This window comes from Accipiter gentilis, chromosome Z (genome assembly GCF_929443795.1).
Source record: "Accipiter gentilis chromosome Z, bAccGen1.1, whole genome shotgun sequence".
NCBI lineage: Eukaryota > Metazoa > Chordata > Aves > Accipitriformes > Accipitridae > Astur > Astur gentilis.
In genome coordinates, this window is record NC_064919.1 from 78095124 (window position 1) to 78113373 (window position 18250).

The 18250-nt window shown below is 41.6% G+C and overlaps 1 protein-coding gene across 8 annotated transcripts in view; it reads right to left on the reverse strand.

The window, feature by feature from the left end:
• UNC13B (unc-13 homolog B) overlaps positions 1–18250 on the reverse strand; it is a 137877-nt gene that overhangs the window by 44915 nt on the left and 74712 nt on the right. For 5 of the 8 annotated variants that reach the window (XM_049795323.1, XM_049795317.1, XM_049795318.1 and 2 more), the window contains 9 exons: positions 17462–17625; positions 15101–15251; positions 14051–14119; positions 9583–9672; positions 8043–8177; positions 7098–7231; positions 6052–6137; positions 3518–3553; positions 1159–1200 (listed from right to left, as the gene is read on the reverse strand). In XM_049795323.1, coding sequence (XP_049651280.1) covers positions 1159–1200; positions 3518–3553; positions 6052–6137; positions 7098–7231; positions 8043–8177; positions 9583–9672; positions 14051–14119; positions 15101–15251; positions 17462–17625 — 907 coding nt within the window. The remainder of the gene's footprint in view (positions 1–1158; positions 1201–3517; positions 3554–6051; positions 6138–7097; positions 7232–8042; positions 8178–9582; positions 9673–14050; positions 14120–15100; positions 15252–17461; positions 17626–18250) is intronic. The other 3 variants (XM_049795321.1, XM_049795320.1, XM_049795319.1) reach the window with 1 other exon arrangement.

Sequence of the window (18250 nt, forward strand, 5' to 3'; positions counted from 1 at the left end):
GTAGATATATGCACACATGAGCAATACATGCTACTGATACTCATCAGCAGAAGATATGTCTTAATGATGTAAAATGGCCCCAGCTTTCTGGTCCAGTGACCTGATAGACAAGATTATCTTACAATATCATCATCTATTTGCATGTAAATGTGAATTCTTGCAGCTATTTCAAAACATTAAGAAACTTCCACATCTCTCTTGAAGCTTCAACAACATGCACAAGAAGAAAGGCCAAATAAATTATGAATTATCCAACTGAAAACACAAAACCCAAAGAACTTTTCATGCATAATTATTCCATAAGCCTTGTGAACTCCTAAGCAGTAGAAATCTTCAGTGAGTTGTTTGCAAAACTCTGTAACAGTGTAATACAGATTTCCTTCTAATTTACATGTAGCAGATCCACACAGATATAATCTAAAAAAACCCCACCCAACCTTTGTTTTAAAGAAATTAAAATGCCCAATATCTGAGAGACATAGTCCCCAGGGGTGATGGTTCGATGGACAAATTACTTTACATGCGCTACTATTTCACATGTACTATGATCTGCTACGCTCCACAGTGAATTTGCTTGTACTGGTGCCAAGGAAAGTCCATTCCTCTTTTACATTAATAAATCTACTATCTTTCTTGAGCACTACGAAGTATGAGTGTACTCAGTGTCTGAACTGCTGGCCTCCCTCAAGAACAGTTGTAAAAAAAAAAAATAAAAAATGCAAAGCTCTGTCCACAGATCTAAAACCAGAAACAAACACAGCAATAACTGTGCCCGCTTAGCTCCCTGTGTGAGTGAGGAAATCAATGGACAATTATAACTTCATTAACTTTGATATGTGCTGCCACTCAGGTGCTATTCCTGCATGGGGAAAGCACTGTTCCTGCAGAGGGAAGGTCTGACTTGGAGGTAAAAAGGACTCAAATCAGATTTATTTCCTCAAAACTAAGCAGTGCACTATAAGCAAGTAATTTAAGCCTTTTCCTGTTTTTTAGAACATTTAAAACACTACTAAGTTGCAGAAGAGGAAGACACAAAGCAGCCACAGAAGTGTAAGCCCAAGGACTGCTACTAGGACTACCTAGCCATCTAAACAGTAAAGAAGAGGCTTCACACCTAGGGGATAAAACTACAGGAAAGTAAAAGAAAGAAGGTCTTACCACCATAAAAGAGAACTTTACGTATTCGAAAGAAAGGTGGGGCTTTTGACAAAGAAAAGACAAAAGTGAACTATAACAGCTCAAACATGCTGGAGGACAAAGAAAGCCAACAAAGCCCCCAAACCCCTTCATCCCCAACAGTTCATACCATCTGCCTTCCCCCTTTCAATGGACCCTGCACAGTTTTGATCAGCTGCTTTCTCTGTAAAGGGAAATGTTTAAGACCACTTGAAGGTGACATGGAAACACATCAGCCAGAGGTATACTTTGAAAACCCATTTTAGAAGAAGTAAAGTGAAGAGCATGGGAGACATCAGTCTCAGCACATTTCTGTTCTGCTTTATAACCTGCTGGTTTTTAAAGAGCTTAGCGGCAGCAACAGCAGAAGAGTGCACAGGTATTTTGCAGCAACTGCTGTGTTTTATCCTGAAAAGACCACAGAGTTTTCTGTAAGTCTCTCACATTTCCTCAGCAGATTTCATCTGCAAGCAGTCTCCTCTGGAGAAGAGCTTTTAGGGTCACTGAGGCCATATTATTAAGGCATTAATAGGGAACTGCTTTCTAGCAGCACACTTTCTAATGACATGTCCAGTTCTATTTTTCAGGCAGAGAAAAGGACTTCCACCAAATCCTTAATCTGTGCACTTTTTTTCTTGATTGTCAGCCTACTTTCCATGGGTTAATTTCTAGCAAATAATGCCGAATTTCTGTAAAAAAACTCTAATAGGTACTGAGGCTGGTTAAGTGTTAACACTTTAGACAGCTGGTATCTGTGTATGCATCTGATCCCCCTCCCCTTATTAGAAATGAGAATGCAGCAGAATGATTTATTTCAATCCTGCCCTCCAAGTCTACTCAGTCTCTCTTCCTATCACAGATGCTTCCAATTTGCAACTCTCCTAATGCTAATGTGTCCAAGATAAGATGAAATGTTGTTGTCAAGGTTGACACTGATTTTCTATTACTGTCTTTTAATGTCTTCCCAGTAAGGAAGAGCAGAAGCCCTCTTTGCTCAGGGTGTTTGTGCTTTCTGGGTCAGAGAGGTGAAGCTAACTGTACGACTTGAAAAATCATCCTCTACACTACAGTGACTCCAGGGTAGCACAATCTTGCCAGCCAATCCTGGGCCACACAACATGTCTATCTGATCTGTTTTATTCTTGGGTTTATGGGGAACAAGGGACACTTCTCAATGCCTTGTCCTGTACTGCCTTCACCAGCAAGGAGGGAAGGGCCAGGTGTGCTGTTCATGGTGCCCTGAGCTGTCACTGCTTTGGGGGAGAGAGAAAACAAAACAAGCACAGTAAATCCTGGAGCTTCTGCTGTGTCTCAGAAGCTGAGTCTCCTTAGGGGAGTTGAAGGCATAAGACAGGTCTGCAATGCACTTCCCTTCCAGCAGTCAAACACACTGGTGTCATGACTATTGCTACCAGTGGCTGAACATATTTTAAATAGAAAATAGGTGTTTCATTTTTACAACTTGAACTTTTTACACATTAGCAATCTTTTTACACATTAGCAATCTAACTCTTCAGAAGGTCCCCAAAGGACACATGCTGCAACATCCACAGGCTAGCAAGACTTCTGGTTCTGAAGCCCCTAAGCACTGTATTCGAGGTACAAATTAGGATTTATATATTGCCCTGCACAGGCTGCATAGTGCAGATGGGGGTAAGCTCCAGCTGGGAGACGCACGGTTAGCTGCCACTTGTAGGGAAAAAGGAGAACGACTCACACAGCCAGGCACTGCTCTCCAGCTCAGAGAAGCCATCTCCCACTGGAGCCTCCCAACTCTCTTCCACACTGCTTACTGGAGAGCAACGTGGAAGCATCAGGCTGGAAGGAGGGAGGGGGCAGTTTCACGCAGCCAGGCCTGCACTCTTTCTAAACCAAAGCCATTGCATGGCCTTTAAGCTAGAAGAAAATTGACTGCCACTGCAGAGTGAAAGAGCCAGAGATCCTCAAGCATCACCCCAGCCAGGAGGGAAGGTATAGAGTCACACATGAACTGGAGCTCTGACCTCAGCAGTTTTTCTTCATCAGACATCATCTACATCTTAATGCCTGGGACCCAGCAAAGGGTCTCTTGCCCAGAACCGCTCAGTGTATCGGGTACCATAAAAAAACAACTGGAGTGACTAGTCAGAACAGCAGTCTCCTTACAGCACATACCCTCCACGTCTGCAGCAGCAGTATGGTCTTCAAAGTTTTGTTTGCAGATCTCCTCATCACTGGCATAAAACTACAGGACACTAAAGCTAATATTAGCAACTACATCCAAAGTGCTATAACTACGGTTAACAGATGAAAGTCTTTGCCTACTCACAACTATAAACTCTACCAAGGAGCATGAACTTACCACTTGGTGAGGTGAATGAGCTCATGTTATCCAGAACTTAGGAATAGAACATAAGGGGAAACACCATGAAAAAAGTTAGAAGCAAGAGTTATACTCTGGGCTCATGTGCACATATCTCCACAAAACAGGTTAGCTTTTGTTGCAGGGAGCTCCTAATGCATACAGATCTTGGAGCACAACAGAAATGTACCCAGGGATTACAGAGCCAAGAGCTGAGGACAGCAAATCTAATCATCATCCTTCACATCACTTAATCTGTTTCCTTTAATCCTTTTTTTCCCTCATTTTTAAAAAAAATGCAGTGAGCTAATCCAATCATCTGTATTTAAAACACATGTGCTAAGGCCTGTAATGGAATTAATGTAGAGCTTGTTCTAAAGGTTATCTTCAAAAGTTTCTGCAGAGCAAAGCAGTTAGGAATCACACTTGCTGCAAACAGACTTCTGCATCCTGAGGATTTCTTAAATATGTATTTGGAAGAGACACACCAACACAGACTCTATCATTGTTCAATCCTCTCGAAGGACTTACACAGCTGGAGTACAAATATACATACCATGCAGTTTTTCAGCTTTCGTTCAAAATGCAAACCCTTCGCTGTCCATCAGCTGCCTTTGCGTCAACTTTTCTCACCAAGAAATACTTTAAAGAGGGTTGCTCTTTCTGCAAGTATTTGCTATGCACTGATGAACTCACAGGTGGAAACTTCATGCCAACCCTTGTCTTAAGAAGCTCACAAGGACCAGAAGGATGTCAGGAAAAGCTAAAATAAGCCCAGATTCACCAGGGGAGACAGACTCAAAAGGGACATGGTACAAGATGTGAACAGAGAAAACCTGGGAGGCAGAGTTAACCTGGTCACTGGCAATCAAATAGAACCTTTAAAAGAGGAAAAAAAATCAAAGTCATGTCCCCTTTGACAGTCAAATTCACACACACAATCAGTAACCTTTTTGCAGGTGCATTTTGGATGAACTGGGAAAGGGAATCTTAGGAAAGATATCAACTAGGTCTGGAGAGATCCAGTTCTCATGGCTGCTGATAAAGGAGGAAGATATGGCACTTTCGACATGTAGAAGAGCAAACTGCATTATAAATTCCTGAGGGTGAGTGCACAGGGGTAAATAAGGACAAAATGGAAAGGGAAGCCAAAATGAGTTGCAGGAACAGTTTCTAGGGAAAGTGAACATGGAGTTATCACAGTTGCCTTATATCTAACACATGAGCAAGTAGTAACAGTCACTATAAAAGAGACTCTTAAGCATAGCTAGCTTAGTCTTTCTTCCCTTAGTCTTAGTCCTTCTTCTCTTCTTCCCTGTTCTTACATCAACATGACCTCACAAGACAAAAGCACTGTGGGTTACGAGTGTATATAAAAACTTCCTAACACAGAAGTGAGAAGATTCATCCAGACCTGCAGCCTACTGTATTCAAGCCTAGAGCTTAGCAAAGGGTGTCCCCTCACAGCACAGCCTCTACCCCTGTTGCACTGACAGAGACTAAGACATAAACAGAGTCAATCTACTTACAGAGCAACCCCACAGACTGTTCCCAAAGAACAAAATGCAGGAAACTCTCTTACTAGGAGCAGTTTTTTGTAGCAGTCTAAAGTAAGAGTCTAATAGGCTGTCACCCCTGTAAGTGAGCTTAGATCAATTTGTGGACAATTGGATCAAGCATAATTTTGTGAGTGACCAAAAGCAGTAACTTGACTTGGTTTTGGAATACGAATACAGCTAGCATGCTGTAGGCAGCACTGGCACTTCTGTTTTATCACAGTATCACCTTATAGATGATCATAAAGCCTGACCCTGCAAAATACTGGGAAAACAACTGCTACTGCAGCTGCAGAGCTGGTGGGAGCTGGATGCTCTCTGAACCTTGTAAGAAGACGATTACATTGTGCAAATGAATTTATAGAACTAAAACCAAGTTCAGAAACTGTAATCAACCATCAGAAGAGTACTGCAAGTAGCAGAATTCCTTTTCAGGAGTCTGCTGGGCTCCTGTATCCCTAACTCATTTTCAGAAACAGTAAAATTTCTCCTTTACCAGGAGTCTGGTGGAAATATGCAAAGTTTAATTCAAAATGAAGATGCCTGCCACAGGATTTGTTCTAAGAGCATATTTATGCCAATTGGCTTAGACTGTCTACACTGTGTCATCCAGGGAACTACAGCCATGGCACAATCCAGAGTCTACCTACTTCTCCAGCTCTTTCTACTATTGTACATTGCAGAAAGAGGCTGCTGCTGATCTAAGCCATCGTATCCTCAGGCCAAAGTGAACTCTGATTTCAAACCAGCTGGGATGACAATAAACAGCTTGCAACACGGCCTGACACACAGGTCTAGAGCTCATGCAGATCTCAGCCTCAATTCTCACCCATAAAGCAGCTGTCCACAAACAAACCACTAGAAATCCCTGCTCCAAATAGTGGTGCTACTAATGTGCTTAAGCCTCATTTACATCAAATGAATGGAGGACAAGAGATCAGCAACAAGTCAGCTGGCAGAAGTAAGTAATTCTCTTACCTTCCATGGCATATTTCATATCCTGGGCAAAAAGACTCCACATCACCTCTGCACTGATCTTCCCAACAGCAAGCTCCTGAGGAAACCTGAGAGGACATTTAGGAAAGGCTTTGACATGTATCAGAGCAAAGGGCTCTTCTTTATTCAGCTCTGAGCTAAACTACAAGCTGAAAAGCTCAACATTACAGACGCTTCCTTCACCCTGGATAAATGAGCAGGTGGAAACTGGAGATCATGGACTGGACTCTGTGGCATAGATCAAAAAAACCTAAAAACAATACTGCTGTTGAAACTGGTTTTAAGTCAGAAAGCCAGGATCTGGATGTGTCTCCTGGAAGAGAAGCATACAATAATTCTGGGAATGTGATCTCAATGCCCTTGCACCATTTTCCCCTTTCTTGACCATATTCCTTTCTTTTTTTCTTTTGCTCTTTTTTCTAGGGTTACTAGGCTGGTAAGTAAACACTAATCAGGTGTCCCTGCTGTGTTAAATCAATGATCACTAGGGTATAATCCAGCTCTTTGTGTATAAAACCTTGTCAGATATCTCCCACTCTCCTGTCCTGTGGGACTGTTGGAGGAGTATACACCAGCTAAACAGACCAGTTTCAGGTTCATTTCCAATGCTGTGCCAAACCCACCCAATGCAATCTCCCAGAGCTGCACCGAACACCACATTCCTAAAACACAGCATAATGTGTTGTCACCATGGCACCACTGTGTGCATTAATGTGCATCCCAGAACTGCTCAACATCAGAAAAAACCAAAAGAACTCTCACCCCATTTTCAGGTGCCTCCCTGAGTTCAGGATTGTAATAATCAGGGTGTTTGTGCTCGAACGCCATCGTAACTGAACCTTTTGAAACTCTTCCATCCCAATCAAAAAGAGTTATTTATATAGACAGAGACAGATAAGACAGAAAGACAGACAGACAAGATAAGTACTTCTATAAATACACAAGTCACAGAAGAGATAGAAAGCAGTTTAACAAATAAAGCAGAGCACACAAAGACTAGCATTAGCCATGACATGGAAGATTCTTACTGATTCAAGACTGGGGTGTAAGAATTCTTGTCCTCTTCTATGATGGAAACTATCAAAGTAATGAGCTTGGGCCAGAAATCCAGGTTCCTGATGCTGGGGCCCTGTTCCTCGGGAGGAAGGTCCTGATTTTTGTTCTGAAAAGGAAGCCATTGGAAAACCAGTGTAAATTAAATGGGGAAAGAAAAAGCTGGCAAACGTAGATCACCACACAAACTCTAAACGCTAATTACCTGTGGACCCTTTCTTCTGAAGAGCTCACAATTATTTATGTCTGCTGGTAACTTGTGTGATCTAATGTGAAACACAGTAACATGCCAAACCATATTGCTTACTGGTGGCCTCAAACTCAAATAATCCCTGTTTTGTCATTAACTGTGCCAAGAGCAGGTCAGGCTCCTTGCGACCTGCTGAGACATCATTTGCTCTAAGTTTGTTCCAAATACTTGCTTTTTAGGCACCTCAGTTGATTAATACATCCGTGTTGATATGTGTGTGCACTCCTGCAGAGGGGCAAGTAGGACGACCTCAGATTTGAAAACAGTTTGTGTCTAGAGGTACCTCCTAAGTCCAGTGCAGGACACTGGGTGCTAGAAAACAGGATAAAATTTCACTGTTTGAGGTTTATCTATGCTGAAGACAGTTTTCTTGATCAGTCTACATTTGCTGTAATTGGCTTTTGCTCACTCAGAGCTGCATCAAACATTCCCTTCACAAATAACTCCTCATGAAATGAAGTAGCTGAGGCTGGCAAAATGAATTGTAATTAGTGTAAAAAAATTATCATCCTCCACTTACTAATTAGTGCTCATTAATTGATAACAACTTTTGTGCATTCAGAATATAAGTGACAATTTTGCTTGTGTTGGCTTTTTATATCAACTAGTATTCTCGTTATTATCTTAAGAAAATCAGAAACTGATTTCTGCCTGCTTAACAGCTACTTACAGGATCTGTCTGATACTCGCGACTGTACAGCTCATGACAATTGTTGAAAATGTACTCATAAGTAGAGTTGAGGCAAGCTTTTACACAGTCCTTCACTACCTGGCTGGCTCGAGGTGGACTCTGCAGTTCTTGGACCTGGCAAAGGAGACAGCAAAGAGAGTCAAATAAAGCACTGTTCATGAATCAAATGGGGAAAGAACAAGTCACCGGTTTGGTAACTACCCAGGACTTGGTGGTATCAGTGACCTGAAACCATGAATGGGTCACTCTCCCCAGGGATAAAACAGCAGTGATAACACTTACATCCCCACAGGATCACTTGGACCATAAAAAAGATTTTGAAGAGCCAAGGAAGATTCTTCAGAATAAATAAATCATGTGGCTTGATATGTGTGCCAAACACACACAATTTCTGGTAAATTTATAGGATTTTGCTATGAAGACAGTGATAAATCTTTTCCAACATTGGAAGAATATGCAAGAGACTAGCAGAGCACATTACATCTTATCTAGAAAGTCTTGCTGAAGGCCAAACACTCACATGCCTTTAAATACAAAAACTTTAAGGTCATATTTAATCACAAGCTTTATTGAATTTTAGAGCACACCAGAATCCTTAGGGACATGCCAACCCATATGCCTTCTTCTTTTGCAACAACAGCTCTTTCCATTATTTCATTGTTACATTGCTTTAGAAAAACAGGGGTTTTTAAACTAAACAGATACGCAGGCATCACCCTGCAAATAAAACTACAACCTGAGAAAAATTTTGATATTGTCACTACCTTCAAACTTTTCAGAGTATTTCTGTAAAGCAAACTTTCAATACCGACACATTGTCTGAATGAACACTTTCAAAATAAAGTTCTAAAACATCATTTACCCTAGGGCTTAAGAATAATATTTTAAGCACTTCCTGAAATAGCTCAAATTAAAGACTTGATTTGTATTTGATGAGATAAAAATTACTAAGTGGCATGTGCTAACATACAACAGTATTTTTTAAAAAGTTTAAAAACAAAAATCAGGAATAAAAAATAATCTCATTACATGTTGCTACAGAACCAGCACATTAGCATTTACAACAAGTTTTTGGGATCTCTACTGAGAGATACTATCCTGTTTCAGTGTCTTACCCCCCAAGAAATACATTAAAAATATTTACTAGATAAAAGATAGTGAAGAGATGGTAGTGACTGATAAATGTTGTAGACAGTTTCATAGGAAAAACTTCCTCATGCTCATAAGAAAAGTAAATTAACTTCCTAAAACCAGACAATTTTCATCTTTTTTTTTAAATTATTTTGTGTCATATTTATGACTGAAAAACCCCAGGGAAAAAACAACTTTTATCTTCATGATGCAAAACACAGTGAAATAGAGATAAAATGTGGATGTTTATTACACAGTCAGCAGATGATCTCCATTTTCCCCGAAGTGTCTAAAGCACAATGACATGGAACAATGGTTTGAAAATGGGAAACCAACTCCTGTGGTGAAAATCGCAGAGGCCCCATCCCGTCCCCACCCGTAACGCTACCTTCATTCTGAAAAAAGTGATGCTGGTCAGCAAATCCACTGTAGACTTCAGGTCCTGCAGCCGTTCGCGGCTGCTGGCTGGGAAGTTATTCTGTCAACAAAAAAGGGAAATCCTGTTGGAAAGCACAGTCAGATCCATGCAAGGCTTCAAGCGTGTGCTAAATAAGGAAAGTGTCTTGGAAACATTTCCTGCTCGAGAAGCTTGTACCAGTCAAAACAATGCTCCATAAATAAGGCCTTTTTGCTGCAAGAGCTTATCTGTTTTCTTAGTTAAATAGCTTCTCATATGAATGTGAAGTTTGTGGATGCCAGGAGACTGACAACCCTTGGTGGCAGGAGATCTCTCCTTGGCTGTAGAAGGAGCAGGTAGGGAGCAACAGCCTTGCCACCAGCAGCCGTGGCCTCTTGGTTGAGGTTGCTTGTGCAGGTCTTTTCCTTTCTGTACTCACTGCTTCGTGTTTGGCTTCTCTTCTGAGACACCAAGAGGTGCAGTACATTAGCAATTTCTCCAGAGAAATAAACTGGACTGAGAAGGGAAAATGAGCACTTTTCCCTGTAAGAAGTCATTGTAACCACTCAGCCCCCTGTGAGATCCAATCTCCCGAGATAAGCATGTATCCTTCAGTGCCTCCTTCACTCTATAAGGCATTTTTTTTACATACTCTGCCCACCACCCCGCTGTCCATAGCTATAGCTTCCTCTTCCACTCTCTGGGTTCCACTGAAATTAGAAGTCTCATTGTCGCTTCCAGATATAGAATCATAGAATCATTTAGGTTGGAAAAGACCTTTAAGATCATCAAGTCCAACTGTTAACCTAGCACTGCCAAGTCCACCACTAAACCAAGTACCTGAGTGCCACATCTACACATCTTTTAAATACCTCCAGGGACGGTAACTTCACCACTTCCCTTGGCAGCCTGTTCCAATGCCTGACAACCCTTTCAGTAAAGACATTTTTCCTAATATCTAACCTAAATCTCCCTTGCCTCAACTTGAGGCCATTTCTTCTCATCCTATCTCCAGCCACCTGACAGAAGAGACCAGCACCCACCTCACTACAACCCCCTTCAGGCAGTTGTAGAGAGCGATCAGGCCTCCCCTCAGCCTCCTCTTCTCCAGGCTAAACAGCCCCAGCTCCCTCAGCCACTCCTCACAAGACTTGTGCTCCACGCCCCTCACCAGCTTGGTTGCCCTTCTCTGGACACGCTCCAGCACCTCCATGTCTTTCCCGTAGTGAGGGGCCCAAAACTGAACACAGGACTCGAGGTGTGGCCTCACCAGGGCCCAGTGCAGGGGAACGACCACCTCCCTGCTCCTGCTGGCCACACTGTTTCTGATACAGGCCAGGATGCCGTTGGCCTTCTTGGCCACCTGGGCACACTGCTGGCTCATATTCACCCAGCTGTTGACCAGCACCCCCAGGTCTTTCTCTACCGGGCAGCTTTCCAGCCGCTCTTCCCCAAGCCTGTAGCGCTGCATGGGGTTGTTGTGACCCAAGTGCAGGACCCGGCACTTGGCCTTGTTGAACCTCATACAACTGGCCTCAGCCCATCGATCCAGCCTGTCCAGATCCCTCTGTAGAGCCTTCCTACCCTCAAGCAGATCGACCCTCCTGCTCAACCTGGTGTTGTCCGCAAACTTACTGAGGGTGCACTCGATCCCCTCATCCAGATCATTGATAAAGATATTAAAGAGAACTGGCCCCAGAACTGAGCCCTGGGGAACACCACTGGTGACTGGCCACTAATTGGATTTAACTCCATTCATCATCACTCTTTGGGCTTGGCTGTCCATACAGTTTTTTTACCCAGTGGAAAGTGCCCCCATCCAAGCCATGAGCTGCCAGTATCTCCAGGAGAATGCTGTGGGAAACAGTGTCAAAGGCTTTACTAAAGTCTATGTAGACAACATCCACAGCCTTTCCCTCATCCACTAAGTGGGTCACCTTGTCATAGAAGGAGATCAGGTTGGTCAAGCAGGACCTGCCTTTCATGAACCCATGCTGACTGGGCCTGATCGCCTGGCTATCCTGTACATGCTGCGTGATGGCACTCAAGATGATCTACCCCATAACCTTCCCCAGCACTGAGGTCAGAGTGACAGGCCTTGTAGTTCCCTGGATCCTTCTCCTGGCCTTTCTTGTAGATGGGCACCACATTTGCTAACTTCCAGTCAACTGGGACCTCCCTGGTCGGCCAGGACTGCTGACAAATGATGGAAAGTGGCTTGGTCAACACTTCTGCCAGCTCCCTCAGTACCCTTGGGTGGATCCCATCTGGCCCCATATGATACATATGTGTGTGTGTGTCTATGTATGTACTTATATGCATGTAAATGAATATGCTGATGCAGCAAGCTTTGCTCTTGCAAGGGGCTGTTACCTTTCTGACCTCAGGCACTATGCTCTTTCCTACATTCCCACTCTTTCCTTCCTGTGTCCTTTAACAGCGTTCATGTTCCTCAGTGTATCCTTACATTCAAGCTGATGTGACTCGCTTCGCTGCAAGTAAAATAGCAAAGGCAACCTCCACTCCGATAGTCTCTTCATATTTGCACGTTCAAAAATTATTAGAGACAAACGCAAAAAGGGCAGAGGGGAACAAGTTTTCATTTATTACTGAGGACTTGCAGAAAAATATGCTGTCTCTTGACAGCAGTTGAGTATTGCTGCCGTTCGCTAATCACTGCAAGCAATTTAATGCTCTTTACAGTCATTGGTAGAAGCTAATTCCTAGAAAACTCTTCTTTTAAAGGTAAGTTGTCCACACACGGACTCTCTGGCACTCAGGGTATTTACCAAAATCAAAGACTTCCGTGGGTCAAGATTTAAACACAAACCATTGGATGAATGTTGGGGAATAAATGCGTGTTCTTGATTAGGAATACTAATCAGGAAAAGATAACATTAGCTATATTGAAATTCAACCTCCTCTATGCTTATGTCAGCTAGTGACCAACCAACAAAAAGAACAACAGACATGCATACAGAATAACTGCACTTGCTCACAAAACACTTTTTGAAATAATTATTCAGAGGGTGACTTGGAGCTACTCTTGAGAGGGCTCCACCTCTCCCCTCCTCACCTGCCACCCTGCCCTGGAAGGAACTCACACTGGTTCGACACTTCCTCTTTCATAAATTCATATTGCTGGTTATTCACTATTTTAAGTGCTTACAAATAGCTTGATTAAATTAGGGAAAGGGGGAGGCTTAATCTGGGTAATTTAAGTTGTAAATTGCCATCTCCTGTCTTGAAATCTGGAAACTAACACGTTTTTCTTCCAGAACTTAACCTGCCCTTCAGGGGTCTTAAAATAGTAAAAGCTCCCAAATTGCTTCAGCCATTTCTCTAAATAAACTGCCAATTAGATAACATCTACAGTATTTAAATTACACAAATCTTTCCTGGTCCTTTACATAAGATCTTACTTGTTTGTCTAAGGTTTAATTGCAATAGCCACCAGAAAGCAGCTTTTACTGAAGACCAAGCAAACAAAAAAGGTATCACCACTACAGATTCCTATTGCCATGTGTTGATAATTTTCCCTCTGCTCATCAGTGGCTCAGTGCTCTCTTTAGACCTTCTGTTACCAGTAATGTAGTTTTAGAATAGCTCTTTATGCAACATTCCTTTTATCTTCTTTTGCACCTTGCCCCTTGGTTTTTTTGTTTGTCTTCCTAATGCACTTCTCTTAAAGCCTTGTGTTTCCCTCCTCTATATGTTTTACTGTGTTTCATATGAATGGACTAACCAGAAGAGGATCTACTTTTAAATAAATAAATAAAACCGAAGCTCACATTTTGCCACCATTTTTAGATTTTTTCAATGAATTAGTCACTAACTAAAATAATATAGCAAGGAATAAAAAAAAAAAAAAGCCAAGTCACATGGTAAGACTAGGTTGACTCTGGAACAGCAAAGAAAGAAACTAGAAGGTTTAAGAAGCCTGATGGACAGATGCTGACATTGGAAACTCATCTATTCCCTATTGCTGAAGTGGAGGGGATCTCAACCTGACAGCACATCTTGTAGATCCAGAGTCAGGGACAGTGATTCAAGTTTGCCAAACCTAAAATACGTGACAACACGGCTGCAGGTGCTCTAAAAGACTTCTGTCTTACTAGGGGAGAACAAGTCTGTTTTCCCTTGTAGATGACATCTGAAGGAGTAAATTCAAAATAATTAATCCAATCCAACTTGCATTTCTCGGAGAGTATCAGAGATCAGCATAGTTCACAATCCTTAAATTACTACAGAAGTCTTGAGGAAGTTATAATGGAAATAAAAAACACGGTTTAAGTTCTATCTACGAGGAAAACAAACCGATATTCAGGTAACGAGCTTGTCATGACAATTCCGTAAAACAAAAACTACCCAAATGGTTAGAAATGTAAGAGAAATCCAATGGTCTGTTTCCCCTCTGCCCACCAGAAAGCCTGAAAGGATTCTGTTTATTCCCACTCACTCTGTACATTGAGAGATCAATCCGAAGTGAATTATGAAGCTGGTCCAGAAGCTTCACAAATCGTTCTTTCTGTTGAGCAGAAAACACCAATAAACATCACATATCATCACTGTCGAATCGATGTTCAGATTAAGCAGCAGGATATCAGGGAGTTAGTGTCAGATCTCAGGAGAGCAGAAGGAAGCAATATGGATGCATGGTATTGTGCAAACAGTATTTTCTTTTGATTCTTGGATTTACTTTTATACTGTAAGTATTTCTGGAGTCTGTGTAATATTAGAATCGTCAGAAAACTACATTATCACTCTGAAGTAGAGGCAGAACAAAACCTCCTCTGATTTCTAGTCTGCAATTTGCACCAAACTTAGATTTAATAGAAAATATTTATTCAGAGATGAATAAAGGAACAGGCAGAAAAAGGTCAGATTCAGAGCAGTGACACAGCTCCAAAATCTTATCTATTAGTTCAGTGACAAGTATTACAGGCTTCTCATGACTATCTTCTCAACGTCAGGTCTCTCCACTGGATTCTGATTTGGCATCGTGAACACCTCCTCATTCAATCTATAAATTCTTAGTTTGATGAGAAGCACGAGCTTTTCCAAATACCCTTCCAGCATGCTCAGTTCCACAACATGTTATACAAAAAACATTTTAACCAATAGGGGGATAGATTTTTTGGTTTTTTTTTTCTTAAAGCAGTTGCTCTTTTTAAAAACAAGGTTCTGAAATGATCAGATCACAGAGTAGATTTTATCAACAGCATCACCACGCAGTTCAATATTATTTGCTCATTCCATACCATCTGTACTCCACTGTAATTTGAACATGAAGAATAAACGTCACAATGCATTACACTGATTAATATCTGAAATGCGTGAAGATTGCAATAAAACTGTGCTCTTTGTCTAGTCTAGAAGAGCTCCGCAGCTTCTAACTCCTCACAGATTTAATGTTCCTTAAATAGAACAAGTTATTTATTGAAAGGCAGAAGCACCACAGGCAAACTACAGAAGTCCAATTGTAACATCACCAAACACACAAACATACCCCAAAATTGGAGGCTGCAAAGCGGTCCGAAGCAGACACATTTGTGGAGGCAGTGGTGTGCGCATAATAGGCATTGATATTGGCAAGTAACGTGCTCATCACAGCTGGCACGCCTGGGCACATGTATTTAGAGGAGAGACACGCAAAATGCCTGCAAAAGGACAGTTCTGTAAGTCATTCTGGTCTCTTTTGTGTAGCAAAATTTGACTCTATCCCTTTAATAGCCCCCTTACTCTGGCTGGCACCATGAATGGACAAAAGTTATGTTTTCTCCCTTTCTGTAAATTTCCAGCATCTCAGAGCTTTTTCAGAAATATGCCATCTCGACAACAGATATGCTCGAAACAAGAGAAATCCCTTCACTACAGTCCTTTCCAGATCATAAAATAGCTTCTCAACTATTTGTTGCCAGCAGCTTTTGACTTAGGTGATACCCTGGGTCCTGATGCCAGTTCCTAGCACCAAGCCTGACACAAGGAAATCTATATAATTTACTGCCACTTGAGGTAGCCACAGGTTCTGAGGTGACATGAGGCAGCAGGAATTGGAAAGCATTCAAGAACAGTGAGATCACACACTTGTATTTATGTGCTGCATTGATATGTAATTCCTTAGGGCTAACCCTTCCAGCCTGCAGGAAGCATGCATGCTCATTTGCATTTTCCCATTTAACTGCTCTCATTAAAGTGCAAGGAACCCTCCTGCAGGAAGTCTCAGAATTATGCCATAAGCATCTGGGCTTGTGAAATGATTAAACAATCAAAGAAAAATCTGTTAGACATAAGGGGAAAAAAAATCAGAGATTAAGAGGTCTGATATTATGGGACATGTCAAGTAAAGTTCATTCCAACAGACAGGAGAGTTGAGCCATTTTCAAGCAGTCCTTTTAAAGCAGAAATCCTCACAGAGCTCCAAAACTATATTTGGGAACTATTTTCTAAATGTAGCTTTCTCCCTAAGGGACTTATCACAGACATTAGCTTCTGTGCTAGTTAATCTACAAATGATTATAACCAAAAAAGCTCCAGCGAGAGAATTTCAAAGAAATTCACAAGTCAGTATTTCAGACAAACACAATACTGATGCCTGAATGTTAACTTGCTTGCTGCACGATACCTATGTACCAACGGGTCATTTAGGCCCTTGGGAAATACAGACATATAAAATGGCTTTGTTTAGCTTGAAGAAGAGAAGGGGTGAGGAGTGGGGATCTAATCCATGTCTTGACTACTTAGCAGAGAGGGGAGGGGTGGTGAGAAGATTGAGCCAGGCCAAAAACCTTTTAGAGGGAAGACTATAAAAGATAAACATCAATATGCAGCAGTTATAGTATAGGATGTTCAAAGTAGGATTTTCCAATTTGGATTTCAGCCAGGAATTTCTTCCCCAGTGTAATACAGCCTAAGGACAGGAACCCAGAGAGGTGGTAAATCTCCATTCTTGGAAATTTTCAACAAACTGAAAGAGGCCCTGAGCAGTCTGGTCCAACTTCCAAGTTAGCCCTGCTAAAAGCAGGGACTAGACCTCTGGAGGTACCTTCCAATTCTTTTTCACTTTGGCTTAAAACAATAGGCAGAAAAGGTGCTTGCAAGGTGACATAAGTGACATAAGGTGACCTTAACTCATCCAAGGACCCAGACCCCAAAACTTTCAGCTTCCAACATGGAAAAGGTTACTTTTATCTGCTATATTTAATATTACATTTGAAATAAGAAATGAGCTAAGCATAGCACTTCTTTGAGGGGAAGAATGGCTAATCCCAAACCCAAGTAAAAGTATAGTGACAAGGAAAACGCTCTTTGAAGATCAAGAACTGCATTATCCCAGCTCCAAAGAGGACAAATCAGCTCCATTACTCAAACTTCCTATAAATGCCTTCAGCAGCACCTGGGAAATTAGTGACTTCAAAGGACTGTAGCAATTGCCACAACAGACGTGTAAGACAAACACTTTCACAAAATCTCATCCCTTCTCACATCATCAGAAATCTTCAGTAGGATCCTTGGGCAATACCTTTTTAACAGAAGAGTGCTCAAATGGAGATTTTAGAGTCTTAAAACAGGAATGGCTCGGCTGTCAATAATAAAATATGATAATTTACACTACCGAAGTTAGTATAATTCCTTAGAATTAGTTTTAAAGGTGCTCACACAAACTGCTCAGATAGATGCTTAATTCAAGCACTTTGTCAGACATTAACTTCTAGACTTTGAGGAATCAGTGATTCAGAGACAGGCAGTTTCTTCCTGCTCACAGTAAGCCCCATAAGGAGCAGCTGTCACTGCCAAGCCTTCCATTATCAGTCACATCAATTAGTTACACCGATTATCTACATTAAAGACCACATAAAATGCATCTTACGTCATGGCCTGGTATATTGATTCAATGCCGTAACGCATTGCAAATTCATCCACAATCTCTTGAGCTGTCTCATCAAAATACACCTTCCAGGCATCATCTCCTTTGGCATCAGGGATCTTCACCACCCCGTTCCCCTGCACATCTGTGAGATGGTGAAAGAGGTTCTGAAATATAAAACAGGAATGAAATTATATGTGAGGTGGCTGAAGCCTCCAAGTGAGTTTCATGAAGAGCCTGGAACTGCTGAGATGGCACTAACACAAATTTCTTTGCTCTCCTCCCTCTTTCTTCCCCCTACCAACTATGTATTCTTCTGCTTTTACCTTCTTTTCTTCTTGAGTGCTCCTAGCTGAATTTTTTGCATGCATACCTACAACTTTACCCAGCAGACATTGTGAATGATGCAGAGGAGGTTTCAAAGCAGTGAAACCACAGACTAATTAGTTTCCTGAAACCTACACATTTCTGTCCTCAGAATGAAATGCCTTAACATGGACAAGCTATTTAAACTAGCTGACATAACAGCTCTGTATCAGCTTTGTAATTATTATTATACAGAAGAACAGTCTAAACAGATATTTTTTTTCTGAAAAGGACATCCTTAAAAGCACCCCTAACAACTAGATGTTTGCATTATTATTCAACATAACCTTTCACTTTATCTAACACTGCAAAGGCTTTCAGCTATCATTGCTGTGCAGAGATTGCACATTCAGTTCAGTGGGTGTCTCAGTAATCCTCAAATTCACGTCACTTACAGATTCATCAGCCTTTCAGACAGATGGCTCC